This window comes from Nyctibius grandis, chromosome 4, assembly GCF_013368605.1.
Source record: "Nyctibius grandis isolate bNycGra1 chromosome 4, bNycGra1.pri, whole genome shotgun sequence".
Classification (NCBI taxonomy): Eukaryota; Metazoa; Chordata; class Aves; order Nyctibiiformes; family Nyctibiidae; genus Nyctibius; species Nyctibius grandis.
Genome location: NC_090661.1, coordinates 83,047,158 through 83,072,788, shown reverse-complemented (window position 1 = coordinate 83,072,788; position 25,631 = coordinate 83,047,158). Strand labels below are relative to the sequence as shown.

Below are 25,631 nucleotides of genomic sequence, written 5' to 3'. Positions count from 1 at the left end.
GATCAGGCTAAACCAAGGAAAAGCAGATCCACGCCACCATTCTGGGAAGATGATTCCGGAAAGAAGAAAATGGGACTCACCACTGGCACCCAGTTCACCGGGCTTCTCCAAAGGAGCCAGGTGGGTGGCTGGTCTCACATCCCCCACAGGAGAAGGGGGCAGGGCAGACACTATTGATTTCTGATGCTGCTGCTCCATTGGTATGCTGGGGACAGGATCTAGCAAAACAAAACAAGCAGTGAGCCCACACACCAGTTTGCTCACTCCCTTTGCCCACCCTCATTTTGCTGTCCTTGCACCAAGCTCCCACAGCCTCCTGCACCTATCATGTCATCAGCATCCAGGCACTATGGCAGCTGGGTACTAGACAACGTGCAAGCTGTTGCTTGGGTCCAGGGTCCAAGACCTGTTTTCTTAAGGTTTCTCAGCCCCTTGTACCTTGGATGACCGTCTGTTTGAAGAGCTCGTCCCGCAGCCTAGGTAAGAAACAGTCAATCCGCTCCCAGGTGATCTCCCAGAGATCTGAGTATCCCGTCCGTGAGTCAGCACTGTGGAATATCCCAGCTGTATCCATCACAAGCAGCATATTCTTCAGAGACTCTGGGATGGCCTCCAGCTGTAATCAGAGAAACTCCTCAGGACACAGAGAATGGACACAGAGCAATGAACAAAAGCTCAAAACAGCTGATGGGCTGCCTTGAGAACAGAGGCCAAGGGGAGAGACCATAGAACAAAATGGTTTGGGAAGGATTAAGGGGGGCGGGGGAACAAAAAACCACACCACCTTTCAAGTTTAGAAGGTCAAAACTGATGAATGGTTGTTCAAGGCACTGCAGCATCACTTTCATCACCTTACCAGTAAGTCACTGGAGCCAGCATGCATGTATTTGTCCATAAAGTCCAGGATTGTCAGCCACAGGGCAGCAAAGGTGGTCAGTGAGAGCAGCGGGGACAGATGCTGTAGGAACACCTAGAAAAAAACACAACTGCTGTCAACAAGTAGTATGAGGGCTGCTGCTCATAGCTTGACCAACCAGTCTTGCAAATCTGGAATTCCCCCTCCTTGTGGCAGGCTAGGAGCATGCACAGGCCCAGCCTGAGGACACCAGAGGCCTCCACTCTTCTGAGCTGCATATGTAGAGGAGTGGATCTTGTCTCCTTTGCATGAGGCCACTGCAGTCTGCATCACCATGTCTTCCAGCCCTTCCAGACTCTCTGCCTTATGTCAGTACTACCAGCTTGTGACATGCATCATTTAACCACTAAACAGACGGGCTTCAACTAATGTCAGGTGAAATACTTCTCTCTCCATCCTTCATAAAGTCACAAACTCCTTCCTGACAACTTTTCCAAAGGCCAGTATCATGGAGACAGTTCTGGAAAGGAGGCATGTCCCAACAGCAGAAGGTGGTGGAGCAGCCCAGCACTGAAGACAGTCAAACTAGCAAATGGACACCTATCCAGATCAGAGATGCTGAGAAGCTAATACGGCAAACAGTTTGTTTTTCTTGAGGCACACGGTTTCCCCTGAGCTTTCAGGCAGCAGAAGCATGCTCACCTTGGAGAGTAGTGTTGAGGCTCTCATCCTAGTTTCTTCCATCCCACCAACGTCAGCTGGGCTGATGTTCTCAAGTAGCTTGGTTAGCAGAGGGAACAGCACCTGTTGGATCAGACACATTGATACTTCAGAGCTGAAAAATCACTAATGAGATGTGCATAGACAACAGCAAGGAGCTGGCTTTTGGGACCGGTGGCTTCTAGGCAGAGAGCATGGGAGAAGCAATGGGAAGTGGAAATGAGCAGATTCATTTCAATACTCCAGGAGGCTCTGTCAGAAGCCTAAGCAGAGAGGAACTTTTCACAGGATCAGAGTAGGGAGCGCCTTGTCTGTTGTGGTGAACAAGCTGCTCAAGAAGACAGTGCTGCCACTCCCACACACAGCTTTGCTCTTCGTGACAATGCTGCCCTGACTACACGTCCAGCCCAGCCAGGAGGTTACCTTGTTGAAGCAGGACTCCCATTCCAGAGCATCCAGGGCCTGCAGGTCATGTACCAGGAGGGCCCGCTGCAAGTAAGTGAGTGCCTGCATCCGTACCGGGCGTCGGGCATCACAGCACAGCCAGGCAATACCTGCAAGAGAGGGATTCAGGGCAAAGCCCACAGAGAAAGTGTCACATCCCTGAAAAGCCTAATGAAGATCAAACACTTTCTGGGGTAAAAAAAAAAAGAAAAAAAGAAAAAGGATTATACTTGTTCCAGGCCACAGACTGGGAATCTACTGTCAGGTCCAGAGGCAAGCTGGCAGCTAACTCATGCTAAAGATACCTTTCCAGATCTGATCCAAGTTCTTTTTCAATTCGAGCAGACCCTAAAAACAACCTCCGCCTGCTTTCTGCAGTTAGTTTTTGGCTCCTCAGCTTTCCTGAGTGCTACCATTATTTTGGAAGTGTCTCTGCTCACTCTCATCACAAGGGGATGGCTTTACCCTGTAGCAAAGGACACCAGCAGTTGGACCAGAGTGTTCGGGAATCTGCTTCGATTTTCCTCCCTGCTGTCTCTAGATGGCGTTGCTCCTCTGCCCAGGAACTGTAGATGGTGGCCGCTCGAGTGTGCAAGGTGTGCATGAGGTCCAGGAGCTGCAAGTCAAGCATCACATTAAGCAACGCACAGGACTTAAATTTTTGAAGCAGTCCTGGTCTCTGGCTCTTCCCCAACCAATGCTAAAAGGCTCACAGCTATTCAAGCCTGCTTTCTGTATGTACATAACCATGTATAGCTATAGAGATGGTGTCAGGCCTTGCTGTCTGTGCCCTCCCTAAGTGGTCAAGTGCCAGGCATCTTCAGCAAGATTTGTGTCAGTTCAGTAGCCATGTCAATCCCATCTTCGAGGAACAGCATCCCAATCCTGCCAGGAGAAAGAATGGAGCCTTTCCTGACACAGAGCACTGACTCTTCCAGGCAGAGAGAGAAACCCTGTGATTCAGCTATGCTGTCCAGGGATGACTCTCTGCAATTATTTTTTTTTAAAAAACAAAAAAGCATGAAGCACATGCAAAGCTCCATCAGAACAGCTCTGTATGGACAGCATTCTAGTCACTTTACTACTGAACTGAGACCCAACAGCCTGGCAGTCAGCAGGCCTGTGCCTTAACACCTTGAAGTACCAGCTGGAGAGAGAAATGACTCCCTCATCCCAGTCCTCTGTAGTTGAAATCCCAGTGTCTCAGCCCACAGGGCTCTCCCCTCTCCACAAGCTCAGGTGCCCTGTCAGACTCCTCACTAATCCTACATGAACCTCATGCCTCCAAATGCCCTTGGATCCACCTACTATAGAGACTCACAGCTCCAGACCCCATGCCTCCTTGCTTTTCAGAGGACTTCTCTCTCCACTGCTATTCTGCTTTTGCCTGTCCGAACTGCAGTCTCTTCCTCTTTCACTGCAGAACCACGCACTGCCACCAGAGCCACCCTCTGCCATTCAGTGCCCACTAACCCAGGATGCAGCCCACCCTCGCTCCCGGAAGAATCCCAGTGACTCCCTAGCAAGGCCCTGAGTATGGGAAAGGAGAGCAAGAAATCCTTGCTATACTTACGTCCTGACTAACCTGTAAAGACACAGTGTGGTAGCTGGCAGGGATGCTCTCATCCTCATCCTCATCACTGTGTGTGTGCGCCTGGTGCTGGCTCAAGACCCGTGATCGCCGTGTGGAGCTCTCCTTTGGCTTTTTTTTTAACCGATTGGATTTACTGTCATACCTGTGGCTCTTCCCCCTCTTCTCTTGGGACTTGTAGCCTAGAAAGTAAAAGGCAGCAACATACCATATACACACTCTATCACAAAATTTTCTGCCTTTCAACACACAGCAGTCACCTTTTGATACCCTCAGCGGAGGGCCGTCCTGTGAAATAACAACTACCCGCTTGAAGAGGTGCCCAGCACTCCTCAGGAACAGCCTTCAGCAACAGCTGATACCTCCACATCAGCTCCAGACTTCCCTTCCATCCCACAGAAAGGGATAAGAATAAGATCCCTGCTGCGAAGGAGCCAGGACACTTTTCTCACAGCAGACCATTTTCTGGGGGTTGGGGACTTGTTCCCTGACAGTATACTTCACACTTCTTGCTGACTGGCCACCCCAAGCCCAATCCCGATTGTTGAACCACGGGCCACCTTACCCCCATTCAAGCTTGCCTCCACAAAGATGCGGATGGTTTTGACACAGAGCTCGAAGTTCTCAGGTGTAACATGGGCAGCATCTCGCACGATGAAGGACAGGGACTCTACGCACTTCATGAGAGACTTTGTGTCATGTGGGCCCAAATCCAGCCCCACAGTCAGGCTGTACTGGTTGACAAGAGGAGACGGCCCCAGCCTGCTGAGCCCAGCGGTGGATCTGGAGGTGTCTATGTCATCTTTCCCCACCTGCAGGGCACAGCAAGAGGGCAGTAGGAGAGGGAGGCGTAACAAGCAGCACCTTATGCACACGCTGAAAGGGCCTTTCCTCTGAAGCCAACAGGTAACGTTTCTGTAGGATCCATTTCCCTTTCTTCCTCATTTGCCTTCAAGCTTTCTCCTCTCCATCTGCATCTCCTTCCCATCCTCCCTTTACATTGTCAGCTCATCTTAAGCTCTCTTTTCTACTGTCTTATTCTTCCTCTCCCTACCACACCCTTTGACCACAACCATGCTAGAAGTAGTCAACTTCAGGCACCAGAAGCCCATTGGCTACTCACCACTAGCCAGCCACTGTTCATGACATCCACATCTGTCACTGAGCGGTGCATCTTGCCTGTCTTCCCATGGTCCGTGTACACCTCTGAATCAGAGGTGTAGCCACGGTCCAGGCTCATGTCACTTGGATGATAGGAGGAAGAGACCTCACTGTCGGACTGAGCACCTTCAAGACAAAAGGCATGGGTTTTAGATCAAAGCCAAATCAAGAGCTTAGAAGAGTAGATGTGGATAAGGGAGAAGCAATCCAGATTAGTCAGATCAGCATCAGCTAGAAACCATCAGTGAGCCCTGAAAGAAACTGGGCCAGGCCTCTCCTCCTGTGAGAGGAAGAACTATGACAGGAGCATGCACAGGAGACAGCAAGAAACACAGATCTTTGACACTGTTTCTCCCCTGTAGGTATGTTTGGCTTTCCCCTTCAGAGGGAAGGGGCTTTCCATCTTCTGCTGTGTCACTTGTCAGCCTGACTGTGGATTTAAAAAGAGCAGGAAGTCCAATGCTTTAACCCTGGGGGAAGAATCACATGTACCACACACTTGAAGAACTACTGGAGGTGCTAGGTTCAGCCAAGACAACTCCGAAAGTGCAACACGGAATGACATGACTCATGCAGGGCCTCTGGGGTCACTCAGCTCCACACTAATACTGGTAAAGTCTTTCTCATGAACATCAATCTACATTAACATGTTCCACACCTGTCAGATCTACCTTCCCTGACCTTTCGGATAACCTTAAATTCCGTATGTCCCAAGCACAGAAATCTTTGCAAGGGCCAAATTTAAGCTACTGATATGTTATTTAGAAGCAAAAATTAATTCTCTCAATCATTCAACATTATCTAGAAGCTCATCAGCAGAGAGACAGACTTGCTGTGAACACAGTGCACCAAACATTTTCAGAAGTAGGTAAAGAGAACTAATGTTCTGATGTGCAAGGTACCACAGTCAAGTAGTTTGCTCAATCAGCAAAGACAGAAGCAGTACAAACAAAAAAAACAATCTAACAAAAAAGATGGGAGAAGACAGCCCACCATTAGCCCAGAAGACAAAGGCCGTAGGAGTTTTACAAAATCAGGTTTCTCCCATCTGTCTAGCACAAAGCTTCAGGACCTAGCAAAGACGTTCTAGAAAAAGGAAAATGAAGGCTTCTGGAAAAGTCTTTTCTTGCTGTTTGCTTTAAAAATCGGAAGCTGTCAGCCTCAAATACATTGCCAGCTGGCTAAAGCTAAACAGGAACAGTTTGCTGAAAAGACTGTCGTTCTAACAGTCAAGAGAAATGGGAAATAGTGGGTTGGTCTTGCGGGAATGGTTCAGGCACTCTGAACACAAATGGATTTGGAAATAGAATTTTAAAGAACAACTCAGTTTACGAGCTCCTTAAAATGGGGACAGAAAGGAGTCAGTCCCACAAAAGCAGCAAGTATGACAGGAACAACAGCTGGGTTTACATTACACACCCGGATGAGAGATTACGGCTATATTACCCAAGGCACCAGACCACAACCAGCAGAAAAAGCTCCTTGGGTAGAGCAAAGACCTTATACAGCTGCTACAACTGATATCAGTTTTCCTCCCACTGCTCCCCCAAGGACTAGCACCTGGACCACTGCTCACGGAGTAGGAAGAGATGGCAGAGTAGAGACAGGAACAGACCATGGGGTAAGAGTGAACAGCAGGTGCTGGTCTTTAATCTTGCTAATGTAGTTTAATATCAGCTTTGTTTTCTTGCAGTCCCCTTTGCTAATTGGAAAGCTTGAGGAAGCAGCTGCTTATCTGGCAGGCAGGCATCAGATTTCCTAGCAAAAGCTGGCCTGTCTTACCTGTGTCGTTATCTGCCCTTGCTGTAACCTGCAGGGCTGCAGGTGGCTTCACCCCAGACCCAATACACTCCAGGAGGGTGAAGAGTGTGTACCAGTCATCCCCAGAGTGAATGTTGGCAGCATTGGTCTTCAGGAGTTCATGGAGGCCATAGGCAACCTCATGGCTAACTCTGGACAGCACATTTGGCTTCATCATAAGCAGGATACGTAATGAGAGGAGAACCTGGCCAGAGAAGGAGACAAGAATAACAGACCCTATTATTTACACTCCATTCTCCAGCAAAGTCCCCCTTCGTTTATTTAGAGCTACTTATAACTGCTGTTTGTTGTTACCTGCAGCACAGACAGGTTAAATGTGGGTTCATCCAACTGCAACTGGTTTCCTGTGTTGCCAGGTGTAGCCACAAAACCCCAGTAACTGACTTTCAAAAATCCCTTACCTGTGCACTGATTTCTTCCCGACGAAGGAGCCGAATTGCCAGTCTCAGCAGCCCCACCACTGCCCTCTCCACCAAGAAGCAGAACTCCATCGCATGGACACAGAGATGATAGAGGTGGTCTCGGACAGTTTGCCAGACACAGGTCACACGGTCCCTAGCCACAACAAGGAGGAGGGAAAGGGTAGGATGAAAGGAGATGAGACAAGAGGGATCCAGCTACCTCTCCCAGAACTCCAGACAACTCAGTATTTCTTTGTTTCAATGAAAAACTACAGTCAGGAGATATAAGAACAGACACATAGAAACAACAAAGCCACCAAATTTCTTATTTACTTCATTATTTGCAAAGCAATCAGGTGGGAGAAGTCTCCCTCCGGAGTTTAGTTTCTGTTCTCCAAATCTCAGGATATCAAGCAATAATTCATGGGCGAATACCCCGTCTGTTTGCACATGCTAGAGTGGAACTGCTAAGCCCTGAAATTACAGCCACATGGCAAATTCTGGCTTCAGCTGGCAAATGAAGCACATAAGGAACTCATTCCCTGGACCCAGGCAGCAGCTGCCATAAAGCAGGGACATTTACAGTGAATCTGCATGTATTTCAACGTCATACCTATTCTCTAGCACAATCCTCAGAAGCATCTCCAAGCAGAAGGCAGCATCCTCTTCATCATATGTCTCCTCATCAGGAGTCACAGAGATTAGAGCCTGGAAAAGCCAGGAGATGTTTGTGAATCACACGCCCCCAAAACTCAGGGACCAACAAATGGGGACCAACAGAATGCTTTGAGACTGGGCAAAACTGCACTCCACTGGTGAGGAGTCATGCACAGTCTATCAAAAATGCATTGGATAGAGGTCAAGCTAAATATATGGAAAAATTGTATTTTTTTTATTATGCAAGATGCAATATGAACTTAAAAGATGTTAAACTGACGAAGTGTCTCAGATGGAGAGGAACTGTGAAAGCTAGCAGCTTCTTGCTAAGAATATGTGAAGCACAGAAAAGGCAGACATCCCTAGGAATGACTACAAATACTGGAACTATTCCTCTCAAGCTATCAGCTTGCATATGAAGGAAGAATTCCTGACACAACAGGGGTAAGAGCAAAATGTTCCCCCAGAACTGAGATGGCACACAAAAACTCAGTCACCACTTCTCCATGTGGGCCAGCAACATAGTGGTCTTTGTGCGATCCACACACTGGGTTCTGCTTTGGCTGTTTTAAGTGTTCTTTGGGGTTCACTAACTTATCTTTATTTTGAAACTCAACACCTACTCTCCTGAACCTCTGCAGCAAGCCCTGATAAATAAACCTTTCCTTTGTTTTAGCACAAGTCTCAACAGTTTCATGCGCCCTATCGATGAAGCCAGTGAACTGCAACTACAGCAGCCTGAAGGGAAAGGCACGTGCACTTTAAGGAGCCATGGAATTAGGCAACACACACTGCCAGCCCACACAGCGTCCCTGCAAGGGCTGCACTGCACTATTTGCTTTTGGAAACAGTGAGCATCAGCCAGATTTGTTCCACACCCTGGAGTGGTCTCAAACTCCACACTAGCCTGAGAAGCCACTACCAGAACCAGGTAAATAACTACCTTCCCCCAGGGAGATGAGCTTCTCTAGCCCAAAGGCTAGTGAGTCCAGTCTCCCACAGCAGCCAGGTACCACGCTACCTAGGGGCACGCAGTCAAATATTTCTGTACAGCTCTTGCCTCTGAAGTGGCCTTTTAGAATGTTCTCATTAGGTACACAGCACACCAGAAAAGATGAAAAAGCATAACCTTAAGCTCCTACACAGACCTACACATATTTTCAAACACTTACCATGACCTCCTCAAGGCTTTTAGAATGCATTCCGCAATTAATGTCTTCCTCTACTACTAAAGCAATTGTGGCTGCCAGCACAGAAGATACATGTAACAGCTGAACTAATGACTGAGTTCATATCCCAAATAGGTCCAAGACCTCCTTTGGGGACAGAGGAGCTAGGTGAGTACACAGCATACATCCATGATCATGCATAGCATACTTGTTCCATCACCAGTCCAATTCCTTGCCCAGTATCTCCCTCACCTTCATGAGCTCCTGGAGGGATTCAAGTTGAAGGAATTTGCTTTCTGTGATCAACTTCTCAGGATCACACTGCTGCAAAAGACAGAAAAGAGGACTATGAATCCTGGGGATGGGGAAGGCATACGAACAGATCCTGCTTGTTCCCAGGGAAGATACAAATAGTGGCTTTAACACAATTACCTGGAGGAAAACTCCTGCCAGCTAGTTCACTCCTTTAACATCAATTACCTTTAACAGACCTGTTCTGTGCTAGACAGATTTAAACAGATAACTCCTCTGTCCACACACTGCTCAGACCACAGGTTCAGATTTTAGTACCTTTGACACCATACACCTTAACCCTGCCTTGGAAAAGATCAGTTATTTGAGAACTTATATATGGTCCTCTGTAGTTTCTTACAATTCCCAAGTCCTCTGGAACCCACAATACTGCCTAGAAGCATGCATGTTTATACTTCTGTTGCCTGTTATCCATGTAGTACTGTCACCATGAACAAAAGCAGGTTCTTTTGCAGCTTGTATGTTACCTTTATGCACTCCAGAGCTGTTCGCTTTGCCTCCTGTGTCTCTGTAGATGGCCCTCTCATACCAGATTGTTCTGTCCCACTGAGGGTGAGCCAACTAACAAAACTCAGCACTGTAGATTCACCACTGCAAATCAGAAGACACCAACATCAGTGAGAAAACAAGAAATCATATTATTCTTCAGCTTTGGTACAAAAAGGACTGCCTGGGCCATTGACACCACTTACCGGTTAGATGGTGTCTCCTCACGTTGCAGATAGATTTTGCCATTAGGATCTACAAAGTCTTCGACCTAGAAGGCAGACCAGAACACATGTATGATCAATTGTCTGCTTCTTTCTAGCCTTCCCCCCCAACCCCGTAATGTCTCACTTAGTGATGAAACGCTACACCCAACCACCCATGTGTAGGCAGTCAACCCCAGCTCTTCACCGCCTCATTCCTTCAGTAAAGCGTCACCCCCATCTGGCAATACCAATGCTGTGCTCTAATACTTCATGCCTATAAGCGTGTCCCTCTTCTGCACAATATTCAAAATCTGTTCAAGTAAAACGAATGCTGGAATTTCTCTAATCCAACAAAAAGTAAAATGAGAAAAAAATGAAACCTTATGAAAGAAGCTGGAGCCTGCACATAACTTGAACACTACCCTTTGCAGGCTTTCTACCTTTGTACACACTTTACCAAAGCCAGGCCCCTGCAGGAGAGCTCTCCTCCTCTTTGAACTGGTTCTATGAAAAGCCAGCTTCCCACTCCCCGACTCTTCAATAACCCATGAGCCAGCTATTATTACCTCCACCATGGCCTTGGGCAGCAGCTCTGCTCGGAAAAGCTGTAGCATGGCCTCCATAATGTTTTTCCAGCCCTCCCGCAGAATGTCACCATGGCGATGGGCCAAGTGAAACACAGTCTTTGCTGCAATATGGGCCTTGGGATTACTTCCAAAAACAGTGGGCAGGTTCTCAATAGACTGCAAGAAAGAAGAGGGGGTGGCAATCAGTCAGCAAGAGATGTTTTCTTTTCAACACAAATTAGGGCAGACTTTTCAGAACTGGTTACAGGAAAGACAACAATTCTGTGTATGATGCTCGAGTAACTCCTCAGCTCATATTCACTTTGCACAAAAACAAGGACAAGACAGCTTACCTGATACAAGCTGAATCACTCAACCACCTAGACATAAGCTCTCCAAGAACGACAACAATACAGAACATTTTCAAAGTCCTTGCTAAAAACTCACTAACACTAATTTACTCTGCTATGGGAACTCATTCCAGGATCAAAGCCTTCTACAAAAAGTACCACATCTCCTCTGGAAGCAACAATTACTCTGCTCTACTGTTAGAGAAGGAAACTATGGCTGAAAGAAGTACTGACTTGCAAAGCTACTCCTACCACTACTTACAGCAAGATTCAAAGTAAGAGTGAGGAACCCTGACAGTCTCTGCTAATACTGCTGGATCACAATTCCACATATCTGTTCAACGCACTCACAGCTTTTCAAAATATAAAAAGTGTGCTAAGTCATTTAAACCAACAAAATATATGCTGCTAGAACAAGAAAAAAACCAGCAAGTGAGCTAGTATCAGACACTGTAACATGCTCCATGTTTCTGCAGTTACTTGAGCTCATTGCAATGTTCCTTTTAACAAGGGATAGGCTTTGCCATTCTCTTGCTTATGCAGACAAAAACCATACTTATTTCTTCATCAAGAAAGGAGAGAGAAGACAGGAGATTGGACAGATTGAAAACAAGGCTCTTGCAATCTCAGACGTGAAGTTCAGAAAAACTAGCTCTTGCTTCAGCCAGACTGCTGGCAAAACTATTACCAAAATGGGTCTTTGATCTAGAGTTGAACTCCACTAGAAGTGCCAATCTGGAAGTCTGGCAGAAATGTGACAACCCATTCGTTTTTTCTATTGTTGCTATGGGGAAGCCACATGAATACATACATCACTGAAGTCTCAGAGTGAAAACAGCAATATGCCTGGTTTTGCACTATGTCAACAAGCCACCGAATTAAAACACACAGGGGTTTTGCTACTACTTATACACTGAGTCAGTATGAGTCTTAACTGCAGATCAGGTAGTGGGGCACTCACTCTTCTTAAATCACTTAATCCCCCTCCATGTTCCTTTCCATTCCTCTTCTTTCAAGCAAAGTGGCCAGGCATAGCTATTGCAGTTGCTTAGAGAGGATGCCTAATCACTGCGATGACCTGACCTGGGAAGTGACTAGCAGCTAAGTGACACTTAGGTGTTCTTCCCTTGCCTTCTAACAGTTGCTTTGTTTTGTCTCCTCAGCCCCAGAAGACAGCTCCTCCTTCTCCCCTTCCACCAAACTGTCTCTCAAATATTTGTTCAGTTGTTGCATTCTACTACTGTCTCCAAGCCTTACAGGAATTTACAACAGCAGAAAGTAATTGGTATACTTGGAATCTGGCCAAAGATAAGAATTCACAGCCGCCTTCAAATCCAGAAGTCCCTGATTCTACGTCATCATCAAAAGACACGCTTGCTTAATTTACACAGACCTCGGACTGCCCCAGATTCCAGTCTCACAACTAGATGCGATGCAGCTGGCAATAGCTGGTGCCTCTGAAGGCTTAGTCTAGTTGCTTCTACTGTGTAAATCTGTGTCAAACAGTTGTTTCATGGCAGACATTCCTCTGCTTGTGTTATCTGTTGGTAGTTTCAAGGTCTGGTATGCCTGGAGAGGATCAAGTATTTCATCTTTACTGTTGTGAGCTGTGGAGGAAGAGGGAATCTAAAGCAACCCCACCACTTGGGATTTGTCTTTTAATAGTCAGCCTGGTACTTTTTTGCTGCTACCAATGCCAAAATGCAAGTGATACAAAACACCCAGACCAAACAATTCCACTTCCCTGCAGCCTAATTCCGTTAATTGGATTAAAGTGCAGGACTCTTCCCCTTCTGCTATCCCTTCAAGGGATTTTAAAAAAAAAATCACCTGTCTTGGCCTTTTTACTCCCATGCTTTGAATCTTCAATGATCTTGTTTCCCTTTTTTGTATGTGTAGCAATTCTATTCTGCTCGCTGTGGGTCTGGCACTGGTTCTCAGAGAAATGCTGTAAGATTCTTTGCGACTTCTGACCCTTTAAAGAAGTTGCTGTCGTCTCCTCCATAGCACAAAGCATGGTCTGCCACACACTGTCTATCAAGCACCTTTGGAAAAACAGGCTGATGGTGTAACACACAGATTTGGGCAAAAAAAAGCTTACACTAACCACTGATACCTTGAATTTATTCTCACAGAACAATCCAGCGAAACAGTCTTCAGGCTTGCCAAAAGTGGGGCTAACAGCTCACAAAACGGTCCCTCTTGGCACCGCATAAGCCCTATAACTAAATATTCAACAGCTGAAATGCATAAACTTTCTTGGGATCATGGATGATCACTGTCTTGATCACAGGGAGACCTAAGTGGGTGGAATAAACACTTCTACATCATGGCATTGTGAGTGAGTAGAAAGAAACTAACATATTTGAACCTGTCCTATGGAAGTCCTACTTCACTACACACTTTTCATTGCCTCCTCCGGAAAACTCTGGGCAGGGGCTGATAGATATCCACAGGTACTGTGATAACTAAAATAAGCAAGCATTACGGCTTAACAGAGGAAGAGAGCTCCGATATACTAAAAGCCATGCTTCTTTCCCCTCCTTGCCAACCTACCTCGCTGCTGAGGGCTGTGAACTTGCAGAGAGAAATTACGAGATTGTCAAATACATCACTGAGGCCATAGTGAGCAGAAATCATTGCACATTTCCTGGGGAAAGAAGAAAACAGAAAATAATGTAATAAGTCAGCACAGAGAAGTCCGTCACTCATAATGAATGCTGGTGTATAGAAGTCTACCATTATCCCTCAAATAATCTCAATCCTCACCCACAGATCCTGATATTTGTCTGTGTTGATGCAAGGATCACTTTCAAGAAGTGAGTCTAAACAGATAGACCACTTGCACCTGAGCCAATCTACCTCATCTCCTGTCTTGACGTAAAAGAGAGTTGCTGAGATTGGTGTTGAAGGTCTAGTTTCCAAGAGATCATGGCTACAGCAGTACATTAACAGAGCTTTAAAACTATGCTTAAGGCATCATTTGGTCTGGATCTAAGCATGACCAAAGATCATCCCGACACAGTTTCTCACAGATAGAAAGTTTTTTGAATACTGGTCATCTGGGAAAGAAAAAAAAGAAAAAAAAATCCCCCCATCCCATTCAGCCACAAATATGGCCTCATACACAAGAGGTTTTGTTTATATACAGGGATTTTGCCAGCATCACTGTGCAAGCTAAGAGTGACTTTTTCCCCTCACTTCTAAGCAGCACAGCTATATCAGCAGATCTTTTAAATGTAACCGGGTTAGAGTTGAAAAATACATACCCCAGACACTTTGATTCACTACAACACTGCAGCCAAGACAAACAGTGAGCAGCAACCAAGAGAGGTCAAGATGTGATGGATCAATACAAATGACAGAACAAAACTAGAGGACTGCAGGTCACAATAAAATGCTCTTCAATTGCTAGGAAAAGTAACAGTTGATATTCACAGTGATGTGTATAGCAAATAAAGAGGAGACAATGGCCACACTTTAACTCTTCCGGGTCTTCACGAATGCAAGAATTACCTGAAACCAGAGATAGCCTTCTGGATGATTGTTTCTTCTAAGCTCTTGTCAAAAACATAAGAAAGTGCTGCAATGGTTGGCCCCCACGTCATGGTGAAGAGATCATGGTCATAGCTTCCGGGAGGCACATGGAGAAATATTCCCTCATCAGTGGCACCACGATGTAGCAGGACATTCCAGATATAGTTTTCCTTCACTAGGCCCGTCTGTTCTTCTGGCATCACTATCTCATCATTTCTACAAAGGAGCAAAGCAGAAAGGTTGAATTTTTCATTCTGAGCCAAATCTAACATTTACACAGTGCCTTTCACTACATGGTCCCAAAGCTAAGTGATATCTACTCTGGAGTGATTTTGCCAGCTCCTGAAACATTCTATTTTCCTAGGCCTGCCTGCTTCCCCTGCCCCTCTTTGATTTCCTGGATATAAAGTCTGGTGGCTCTCGGCACCACCCAGCAGCAACCGTGTAAGGATAGTATTGAAGAAGCAGCTACTTAACACTACAAGTGCAAAACGCAACACATACTGCAATTAAATGATGGGAAATTTTGGACAGCACACTGACATAGCTTCACCGCCCCCATCTCAACTCTCACTCCATTAGAGTGCTCTGCATATCTCATAACTCCCAGATAAAAAAAAAATTAAATTGTTGTACCATTGCAGTCAACAGTAGGCATGAGTACTTTTGTACAAGAATAATGCAAATACTCATACATGCCAAAATCAAATATCAGAAAGCCAAGTAGTACAAAATTAAAGATAAAACAAGAAACCAAATGTATGATGGGTGATTCATAACCAGGGTACCACAGATCCTTACTCTAACTGGATTAATGCTAGACCATAATAAAACAATTATGATTAATGCCAAGTAGCACTTGTAATCCCAGGCTGAAATATCAAGCCTAAATATACACTCCCTAGACTTGGGTAACACTGCACAAGAGAGAACCCTCTGCAAATGACCAACTAATTGAACAAGAGTCTCAAATCTACTAAGAATAGTAGATTGCAGCCAATCTGAGAAGTAGAGGTTTTTCTGCAACAAGCAAAAAATAACGTGCTTCAGTTTCCACAGAAGTAATTTGCATGTGCTAACAACAACTTTAAAAAACCCTCTTGATTTATGCATAAGAAATAAGCTTTTCTCAGTTTTCAGTGCCTGTGTATTTTGACAAGAGCAATCATTACTGAGATTATACAGGAAAGTATGTTTTCAGTCAAGAGTGTATTTTTTCTAAGAACCCATATTTGATTAATATTAACAGAAGCAAGCGAATGGGTTTACTTGGAAAGTCTCAGGAAATAAAATTGTGCTCAAAAGTGAAATGCTGAGATCCTGAAGAGATCATGCACTACTCTGTACAGATTACAGTCTCATTTTTTCCCCGCTAATAATACAAAGAAAACAAACAGTTCCTCAATCTCAACTATGATACTGGGGCAATCTATCTGAGATGGAGCAATACTGAAAGGATACATCGTTTTAGCCATAGAACATACTGAAAAAGCTAAGTGTCTGGTGAAGGGAGGATAAAGGGGAATAGACTGGGATAGAGGCACTAGATAACTCAGAGATATGAGGATATTCTCAGGGTGCTACTCAAAACATTAAGAACACCCTCCGGAGAGAGACGCCAATGAAAACTAGAGTTCTATTTGAAAGCTAGAGCTACCTCTTGAAGAATTTTGAGATATTCAGTACAGGCAGCATCCCCACCTTCCTGGAGAGGCTCAAAAGGGTGGGTCAGCCTAATCACGCTGCCCTGCTTCCAGCCTGAGCCACTGCCTGCCACTACAGACTGAAACCAGTTGAGAGTCAAGAGTTGCATCCTGTCTCCTCAGAGATGTAATCCTCTCAACTTCAAACTGGCTGGGCCTGGATTTACTGATAGGTTAGATTTCTGAGCTATTATTAAACCTCCTTGCCCAGAGCTAGTCTGCGCACAAAAGGGCCTCAGCCACCAGGAATTCTCCTCAAATACTGATCAGCATGCCAAGAGCTTCAGGGGTGGCAGAAGAGATGGGTGCAGACAGCAGCCTCATATGAAGAGCTCAAAAGCAGAACATATGAAACTGAGACCTGGACATATTATGCCAGGGCACCAGTGCTGTCCTGGGGATGAGATACTATCTCTAGCACTACATAAAAAGTTCTAAAGAAGTCTAAAGGCCTGGTCTGGACAACAGAGCCTTCTTAGATACAGCATTTCACATGTGCTGGTCTTGCTCAGCCATTCTTTTGCATGTTGATGGAACTTTAACTTTAGATTAAGCTCTGTGGATTAAAATACCATGGCAAGAATCCAAAGATACAAATCCAGTGCAATCACTGTGACAGGCTTATTACCACAGCCCCACACGGAGCTGGAAGTTGGTCTGAGGCAAACAGGCACGCAATCAGTGAGTCTCTCTCTGTGCTCTCCACAGGTCTCATAGACCAAAGAACTCTAGTTTGCTCTCTGCATACAAGGAGATGACAGGTTGATTCTTACTTGATGGCATGGTACATGTCTTCCAGTATGTCCTGTTCAAAGTCTTTGCCTCCATTCACACCTTTCAGGTTCTTCCGAAACTCCTGAAAAAAGTTATACCAACATTAATTCCTAATACATACAGCTTTAACTGCTTGGCTAGGATCAGTATTCCACTTGTTTTTCATGGGACCAGAAGGAGACCTTCCTGCGTTCTTCAACATGCAGCCTCAAAGTTCGAAGACTAAATGCTATTCTTAGCGGCAGTAGTGTGCAGCAACTCCTGTCTCTGCTCACATGGAAAGAACAGAGACACAATGTAACACATGCTTAGCTGAGGCGTGTGTTATGACGCCTCTCATTCTGGACATCAGAATGACAGGTCTGTACCACTGCACTGACACTCACAGGATTTGAACTCTCTAGAAGCCCAGAGCGGTTCAACGATCTTCTCGTTCTTACTATGTTTTAGGATACAGTTTGCTCACACATACACAAGCCTCGTGACGAACTTGGCAAGTTGTCTGCTAAGCTTGTATTTCTTCAGATTGCCCCTTGCCCACAGCTCCCCTCTCCAACTGTATTCAACTTCAGTGCTGCACACCAGCTTATTGTGTACAAGTGACAAATGCCAGGGGAAAAAAAAGAGAATGCCATTGAGATAAAAACAGGTACTACATTGCTACCAAAACCAGAGAAGACAGGTGCCTACACTGGTAACACCCACCTCCAGTGTCATTGGGACGTTCTGCTTACGGACATTATGGTTGTGCTGGTCAGTGTTCAGCATAATAACTGCATAGGCCAGTGCAAAGCAGGCATCACTATTAGCAAATGGGGACCCATTTGATTTCTGAAAGGCAAATGTACGGACAAATTAGTCCTACAGGAACAGCAATATCAGTGACCCAAGACAGCCATTTTCCTACCCACAGTACTGAATCATCTCTTGGACAAACAAAAACCCCAGGCTCTGGCTCCAGCTTCCAAAAAGCACCCTGGAAATCTATGTGCCACTGCCACCTCCTACAAAACAACAGCTGCTGCCTGAAGGGCACACTAAGCTTATATAGGCAGCTTGATCTGACATGGCCTTCCTTCATGGCAAGCAGATGCATAAGAATACAGTTTCGAGCTTTCTGCCCACTGAGTACACACCCTCCAATGTTCTGTGAAAGCTTCCAACAGTCTTTGGATTACAGGCGCCTCTCCTGGTAATCTGAAGGCCTCTAGATAAAGTCGTAAAGCTTCATCCAGCCTTAAACCTTGGAAGCTGAAAGTCCTGCAAAAAGAATGAAATGCAATGAGAAACAGAAACAGGATGGGAAAGGTAGGATAAACTTACTGACTACAGTCTTGTTTGTTTCAGCATCAGAATACCAGATTTCACAGAGAACAGACAGTAAAGAGGGGAGGGTGAGAAGAAATATACCATGAACAGGGAAAAAACAATAGAATAGGGTCAACAATCCTACAAATGATTATGTATGTAATCATCTGTCCAGTCTTCACCAAGACTGGCCCTACTGAAAGGAGCTCAAGTATCATACTATTATAGGTATCTAAGGTGTAACCATATGCAAGAGATGCATAGAATTGAGGCATGGTGGTACACAAAGAACCAAGCTATACAAATCCAGTGCCTCCAGGAACTACTGTTCTACTGCTTTTTTTAATCACTGAACTCTTAATTTTCACCCCTTTCTGATTAAAGAGATACAGAAAGATACTCACCCAACAAAGCTTTCCAGCAAGTCTATGTTCTTACGGTCACTCACAAATTCCCCAATCATCTTTTTGTCCAGGCGAGGATTTTCCCGCAGCCACCTGGCCACCTCATTGTTGTCAATGGGGGTGGCAAGAAGGTTCTTCTCCTGCAGAAACTGTATCCCTTTCTTTGGCTTTTGGTTGAACTGCTCTGTGCCAGTTATCAGGAGCTGAAGGAGACATTCTGATAATTACAAGCTTGAAGTGCATTTCTTACTTTAGATTGTTCTTGGCATTTGAACCAAAAGCAAAGTAGAAAATAGATCAACCTCAGCATGATCAAGTTTAATCCACCAAGAAGGCTAACCAAGGCCAGAAAATCTGCATTCATCACAAGGATTTACTATCAAATAATACTGGACAGAGCGAGCATGAGCTGCTGTCTTTGAAAAGCTTTGACATTTCACCAAGCAATTCTGCTACCCAAAATGCCACACCTGCTCTAGTATGTAAACAGAACAGAGGAAGGTCTCTGATGAACCCCAGACATGTGGCAAGATCAACTCTACTCAGATACAACAGCAGCACTGCTCCATGCCCTCTTTTGTCCCCTTTGGCTCCAGACTCTTGTATTCCACCTCACTGCCAGGAGACATGCAGCAAGAATCCTTGGCACTTATTCAGCAGGTGCAAGGAAGAAGCGCTGCAAAAGCTTAAACTAAGAACCAGAAGACATTCTGCTAGTGAGACATGGTCCCAGGAGCACCTGGTATTCCAGCATGACAAGGCTATCTGTAGGCTGGGAAGAGCAGGTGCATTTTTGGTTTTGAAGGAAAGTCAACTACTCTGCCCTGATTGGTTCTTGTTTTAGGAAACTAGACTGTACCACAGTCACAGTGTAATAAAACACCTGACTAAGGAAGGGTTAACTGAATGTTCTTGGTGGTGTTCAGAAAAAACAAAAGCACAAACAACTGTATGAACTTTACTAAGGCACCAGAATAAATGTCAGTTCCCTGTTAGCTCCTATCACGATCAAACTGCTAGCGATGACCTAGTGAACTAAATTCGTGACCATCATGATTACTAGCTCCCCTGGGTTTTTCAGTACCTCAGAAGCCACCAGCCCTCTGTCCTCTGCTTCCCCTGCCTGTGTGAACATCCTCAAATTGCAGTGAAACACAGACCCTGAAATAGCATGGAGTGCACAAGGACCCAGTGAGGGCATAACAAAATAATAACCATGTGCTGCCCTGGTATAACAGGCCTGAAGGGACTGTATGACACTAGCAGCATTTCTGTTAAGCTGTAAATTCTGTAACCCAAGCCCTAGGGTATTCTATGGACTGGTTACACTTCTTAAGGCCACCTGAAAGGAAACCAGACTGCTGGCAGTTTGTCACTGCATTTATAATCATGTCAGTCCTATGTTTCTGAGCTTCTGGTCATTGTCTTTGAAAACATCAAAGAAAAATTTCCTTTTGATGCATAATTTGTTTTCTGCTTTTATTTAGCTTTTTTCCTCTCTCCAGCTGTGGTAATGTTTAGTACTTCAGAGGTTAAAGGAAGCAAAACATGCTGGTGCCATGTCAGCATCAACATTACTTAAGCTGAATGTTTTGTGTGCCCTGTTTACATGCTCAGGATGAAACCATTAGCAGATTTAGGGTCAGGAAAGGATTTTCCCTGGGCAAACTAACAGAGATTTATGAACATCTTTCTGCCCTCTGCTGTAGTGCAAGGCACTGCCCTTTTTGTAGGACCACCTGGAACTTTCTTTAATGAACTCTCAGCCACTGGCAATGCTCTTGATTTCTTCTAACCTTATTTTCCAGCGCAGTAAAGCTGGAATATTATCAGAGGTTTTGCGTTAGAACAGTGGAACCACTACACAAGCTCCCTTCTCAACAATGAACTTTCACACAAAGTCCATCAGCAAAGCTGCCGTGAAAGCTAGATTTAACGCAAAACAAAGGGCTAGAAATGAAACAGTAACTAAATCAATATTCATTTCTTAGAAATTAGCTAATGCCAAAACTCAGTGGTTCCTTTGAAGACTGTGCTGACAATCACTTCCCCCGCACTGTCCTTGTGGCTCAGGAAGCCAGTTAGCATTATCCCACTGCAGCACTGTGTTGTAGATAAAGAACCAAGTTCCTAAGTACTGCAGCAGACCTACTAGAGAAAAAACAATGCCTTAAATTACATTCAGATCCAGACTGCCAGAGCGGATCACAAAGCACATATTAGTATGGCAGTAGAAAGAGATCTGTTGTACTTTCTTCAGTATTTTTGTTTAAGTTTAAACAAATATGACCACCACTCCCTTATAATAATGTAAAATAAAAACACCTATGCTAGAGAGAGAAGTCAGAAGCCTTTAGTCAGGTACAAATCAAAACTCTTTCTCTTTACCACCAATGAATCATTCAAAGACATTAATTTATTTTTCCACTATATTATCTGGCTCCTTACGTCCACAACTACTATGGCCACTCACGTTTCACCCAGAATACATGTCATTTCATATTGAAAATTTAGTAATCCCTCACTTCCTAAATAACCTACCTACCTCACGTATATGCTGTGCAAAGAGAACAAAATCTGTACAAAGAATATCTGTGAACAAAAAAAAAAAAACAACCACCCAACCAAAAAAGCCAGTCCTATGTAACCCATAGGGACTTTAGATTATTCATCCCCTGTCTCCAGAGGTGAACAAGCAGGCCAGTACTTGATGTTTGACACAAGACAGCAGATAAATACAACGCCATCAGCACGGAGTGCCTTTGTCAACACTAGACGTAGAGTGGAACCACTCAGGGAATGGAAAAGCTGTACAAAGTTTAGACTGACTTGGATTAATGAGGTTCAAAGAAACAGACATCTAGACAAAGAATGGCTTTGCCACAATCAAGACAATCTTTTCAATCACCCTTATGATAAAGCAATCATGGGAATAAACAAATCAGAATAGCATACTAGACTGTTAATGTCTACTACGGGCCTCTTGCTATGCTCTCCATGTACAGGTTTGATGAGAGTAGGGAACCTGCCCTTTTTGATGGAAGTAGCTGGTCATCTCCTTAAAATCCAAACTGGATCCAGCAACTTTCCCACCCAGAAACCAGAGGGACCTAGCTTACAAATTGTGCCACAAAATTTCCCCAACACTTCTTGCAACTTTTAGCACAACTAAACCAGAACAGATAATAATCCCTGCTGTCTCTGCAGTGTAGCAGGATTTTCAGTGACTGACTATTTAATTCTTACCAGCAGAGACTAGAACTCAAAGTTCTGAGATATGACCAGTCATGCAAAGCCCATATGGGTTGGGAAACAAGGAGAACACTCAAAGATCCATTTGCAGTATATTCCCAACCATACCTTCTTTTTGTTCTTAATCTGCATAAGTTCCTGAGGGCTTGGAAGGATACAATAAAATCGTGTCGGCTTCCTGGGGATACTCTTCTCAGCTAGAAGGACAAAACATCATTACAGTCAAACCTATCCTCAGAGTAGCACTCAGCCTGCTATAGCATCCCATCACAACTTTCAGTCACGGAGTCTTGCTGCAGTGTGCTGCCCTGCAAATGGCAGTCACACTCCTACTATTCCATTACTACATTCCACCCACCCACATTTTCTTCAGCATAATTGCACAGTAACTTCTGTTCCTGGACAATTTCACACACCCAGAAGATTTAATTTTCTGACTATTTTGACTACCTACATTACTGATCCTCTGGAGAGCCCCTAGCTACCTTAAAAATACTAAGCACTGGTAGGAATTTCATACTCTTTTGCCTCAAAGTGACCCACCAGATCTAACCCCCTCCCAGAAGAAACGCAACAGTTACTAGGCATATATAGCACACATATAAAAAAGATATTCACCACATACCTTCTTCTAATTTTGAACACACAATAGCTACAGTGGTCTATAGTATAGCAGGACCGGTCAGCAAATGTCAGAACCATTCTCAGCATATACACACTCAGAGTGTCAGGTACTGCGGAGACTATTACCTGCCTCACTTCCTCCTTCCAATTCCATGCAGCCCTCCTTCATCTGGTCAGCCATAAGGCACCCACTGGTGGGAGGACATGCCCCAGCTGTCTCTGAGATTGCACTGGAAGATTTTTCCTCACTGAGTACTCTCTCATTATCTGTAGAGGTTTTTTTAAAAAAAAAACAAACAACCCACACATAAACAAACCCATAAGCCAAGGAAAAAGCTAGCAACAAAGAAATAACGAACTGATTACTCTAAATGTAACGTGCTTATTCAAAGGAGTTCCCCCTCATAACTGTGATTCCTCAGTATTTTGTCTACATGAAGTCCATAGCATACTCTCCTTCTGTTGTGACTGCCAGTCTTGACATGGCCTTTATATAAAGCTTCACATGCACATGATGGGCACATTTTAATATTTGTAGATTTTACAAATAGCAAGGTTATCAACATCAGTGTGTAATTATAAAACATGCAACAGGAAGACTGAAAAGATACATTTAAGGAGCTTACTATGTCAGCTACCAAAATGAGATCTACAAGTTTAGCACAAGACTAAGCTTAATATCAAAATATCAAAGAAAGGGGACTTACTATTGCTTGTTTCTTTGGTGCTGTTCATGGTTTCTAGGCTGGGTTTGACAACTTCCTTCTCCTGTTGATGTACATTACTCAGCACTTTGGCCTGGCAATGTGCTTCAGTGCTATCTATCACTGTCAGCAATGCTTCCAGAGACAGCAGATGGACAGTATACAGCTGTCCAGAAACTGGGAAGGCATTCTGGGAAATAAAATATAAGTATTAGTCAGCTTTTGTGCCTCTTTCACCCCAATGGAGGAAGTAAGTTTCCCCCACAGCTTGAGGAAACCTAACGCGTACAACAGAACACCCTGAACTTTTCACACAAAGCTTTCTAGCATATACTTAATGGTTTATCTGCTCTGACATTATTAAAGCATCATGGCTATTCTTTTCTTTTCTGCTTCCAAATGTTAAATGGCCTTCATCTCTACAGACTACTCACCCTGAATCTTTCAACCACTCCCATTCTTAAGTTCTACATCTTCACGAACCCTTGTTCCGAGTTACTGCCCTCCCCTTCGGCCCCCCGCTGCTCCCTCCCTCTCTCCAACCCGCCGAGCCCGGCAGCCCCCGGTCCGCGGTTCAGCACCTTGGAGAGCAGCTTGGTGAGCTCCTCGAAGAGGTTGGCGCAGTAGTAGTCACAGTCGTAGTTAATGTACAGCTCGGTCACGAAACTGGGAATCCTCCACAGCTGAACAATGGCTTCCAAAGCCATCTCCTTCATTTCATAGGGCATCTTTGGGTTTTCCACAGTGATTATTTCCATCAGCTTCTTGACATACATCTGACAGAAACACAGGGCAGCTCAGTTTAAGGAAAGAAAAAAGAAAGCAGGACAGTGAATAGCTTTGAGGACTACAGAAATAGATTTAAGCTTCATCTTCCCACATGACACTCCATCTTTAAAGCTGGCTCATTCTGAAGGAGGTAGTAGAAAGGTTTCAAATAGTTCTGCCATTCAGTGCACCTGGATTTACCGTTGAAAAAAACGGCATAAAGGCAGGCAGTGCAGCACACCAGTCTCAAAGATTTTATTATCCAACAAGAAAAGGCCTACACAGCCTACCATAACCCACTGAGTCATTTATACAAAGGTAAATTGATATTTAGGCTGTATCTTACTGCCTAGCTATATGCAGTCAACTGAAGTCCAAGAAACTATTACTAGGCACACAGTGATACTCAAAAACTCACCTCCAGCTGGAATTTCAGATGCTCTCTCATGCTCTCAAAGAGAAGAAAGCATACCCTGAGGGAGGTTGCATACAGATTGAGCCGTTCAACACTCAGTAGCTGAACAAGAAAAAAAAACCTTTAAGAATTACAAAGGCTAGTCATTATGTGCTATAGGTAGCAGTATTGTGGCACTGCAGGCATCACCTGCAACAGCCTTGAGATCCACACTTTGCCTCCCATGGCAATGGTATTTCAAAAAACAATCCATTATTCAACCTCCCGGTCTTGCTTTTTGCTAGTGAGGATAAATATATTTAACTTCCTTCTGCTTGTGGTAGCACTCTTCCTACAACTTTGTTCTTTTGCCAAGTCCACAGATCCTCTTAGTGGAAAAGGAACTTGGGAAAAGACCTGTCTCTGAGATGGCCCTTGTGCATTTAATAGCTTGGTATTCCAGAGGTTCTGCCTACTACTACACTGGTAATTTGCATCCATGATTACCTCAAAGCCAATTATATCAAAACACAGTGTTATCCCACAGTAACAGTTCATTCAAATCACCTTCATCCTTCTTGGCCCTGGTCTGAAGAAAATAGCACATGACAACCTCTCTAGCTTTACAACAGCACTGTTTCACTGGTGCAATTCAGAACTCTAATTGCAATGCAGCAGAAAGCTTATTTGAAGACTGAGACTTGCCAAACCTCAAAGTACTAAATTCCAATAGACTCTTTGTTGCAAATTAGTATCTGACTCCCAGTACCATATGCCATGCTAGCATAAGCCAGACTCACTTGAAATAGGTGCCGGCACAACTCCTCCTTCACAAGTCCCAAGAGGGACTGGCAGTTTGCAATGGGTGCTGACTCCAGGGCAACAGTTAGCAGCTGCAGTCCCATGTGGATCATCACCTCAGAGTTGTGGCGGTCATGCGGGTTGGTGAGTGAGATAAGAAAGCGGAACAGTTCTCTAATACATGGTAGTCCATATGGGACCAGTGCTGCTCCTAAAAGAAAATGAAAGAGATTAGCACTCTTAACTTTGCTTTTGCTTTTTGCAGGTGCCTAACACGTGGTACAAATGAAACTGTTACAGACCAGCTGAGAAACGGGAGCTTATAACCCCCTTAGCAGAAAGTGAAACTGAATAGTGGAAAGGAGAAAGGACTTTAGCAACATTGCCCACCTCTTACCTTCTTTTTGGGAAGACTGAGTAAAACGTACTCCTCGGGGATTTACATAGTCCATGTCATGAACCGAGGCAGAGTCAGAATGTTCTGCTACAGATGTGCACTCCTCTAGGACCTCAGGGATAGACTCAACAGAGGCTGACTGGATCTTCTCCTCCCTCAGACTTTCATTCTTCATCGATATCAGTCATTTGAGAATGAAAGAAGCAAAACAAGAGTTAACAAGCA

General features: G+C 44.6%; 1 protein-coding gene across 8 annotated transcripts in view; it reads right to left on the bottom strand.

The window, feature by feature from the left end:
* GBF1 (golgi brefeldin A resistant guanine nucleotide exchange factor 1) overlaps positions 1 to 25,631 on the bottom strand; it is a 107,923-nt gene that overhangs the window by 1,957 nt on the left and 80,335 nt on the right. For 4 of the 8 annotated variants that reach the window (XM_068400000.1, XM_068399993.1, XM_068399997.1 and 1 more), the window contains 29 exons: positions 25,407 to 25,575; positions 25,009 to 25,220; positions 24,233 to 24,331; positions 23,628 to 23,822; positions 23,050 to 23,236; positions 22,469 to 22,609; positions 21,827 to 21,915; positions 18,467 to 18,669; positions 17,891 to 18,014; positions 17,460 to 17,585; positions 16,754 to 16,836; positions 14,257 to 14,493; positions 13,297 to 13,390; positions 10,391 to 10,567; positions 9,825 to 9,889; positions 9,600 to 9,723; positions 9,073 to 9,144; positions 7,608 to 7,702; positions 6,995 to 7,148; positions 6,555 to 6,777; positions 4,735 to 4,898; positions 4,177 to 4,423; positions 3,594 to 3,793; positions 2,486 to 2,636; positions 2,000 to 2,130; positions 1,559 to 1,660; positions 857 to 970; positions 439 to 616; positions 81 to 218 (listed from right to left, as the gene is read on the bottom strand). In XM_068400000.1, coding sequence (XP_068256101.1) covers positions 81 to 218; positions 439 to 616; positions 857 to 970; positions 1,559 to 1,660; positions 2,000 to 2,130; positions 2,486 to 2,636; positions 3,594 to 3,793; positions 4,177 to 4,423; positions 4,735 to 4,898; positions 6,555 to 6,777; positions 6,995 to 7,148; positions 7,608 to 7,702; positions 9,073 to 9,144; positions 9,600 to 9,723; positions 9,825 to 9,889; positions 10,391 to 10,567; positions 13,297 to 13,390; positions 14,257 to 14,493; positions 16,754 to 16,836; positions 17,460 to 17,585; positions 17,891 to 18,014; positions 18,467 to 18,669; positions 21,827 to 21,915; positions 22,469 to 22,609; positions 23,050 to 23,236; positions 23,628 to 23,822; positions 24,233 to 24,331; positions 25,009 to 25,220; positions 25,407 to 25,575 — 4,294 coding nt within the window. Of the gene's footprint in view, positions 1 to 80; positions 219 to 438; positions 617 to 856; positions 971 to 1,558; positions 1,661 to 1,999; positions 2,131 to 2,485; positions 2,637 to 2,667; positions 2,906 to 3,593; positions 3,794 to 4,176; positions 4,424 to 4,734; positions 4,899 to 6,554; positions 6,778 to 6,994; positions 7,149 to 7,607; positions 7,703 to 9,072; positions 9,145 to 9,599; positions 9,724 to 9,824; positions 9,890 to 10,390; positions 10,568 to 13,296; positions 13,391 to 14,256; positions 14,494 to 16,753; positions 16,837 to 17,459; positions 17,586 to 17,890; positions 18,015 to 18,466; positions 18,670 to 21,826; positions 21,916 to 22,468; positions 22,610 to 23,049; positions 23,237 to 23,627; positions 23,823 to 24,232; positions 24,332 to 25,008; positions 25,221 to 25,406; positions 25,576 to 25,631 lie in introns of those variants that run through there. The other 4 variants (XM_068399994.1, XM_068399995.1, XM_068399998.1 and 1 more) reach the window with 4 other exon arrangements.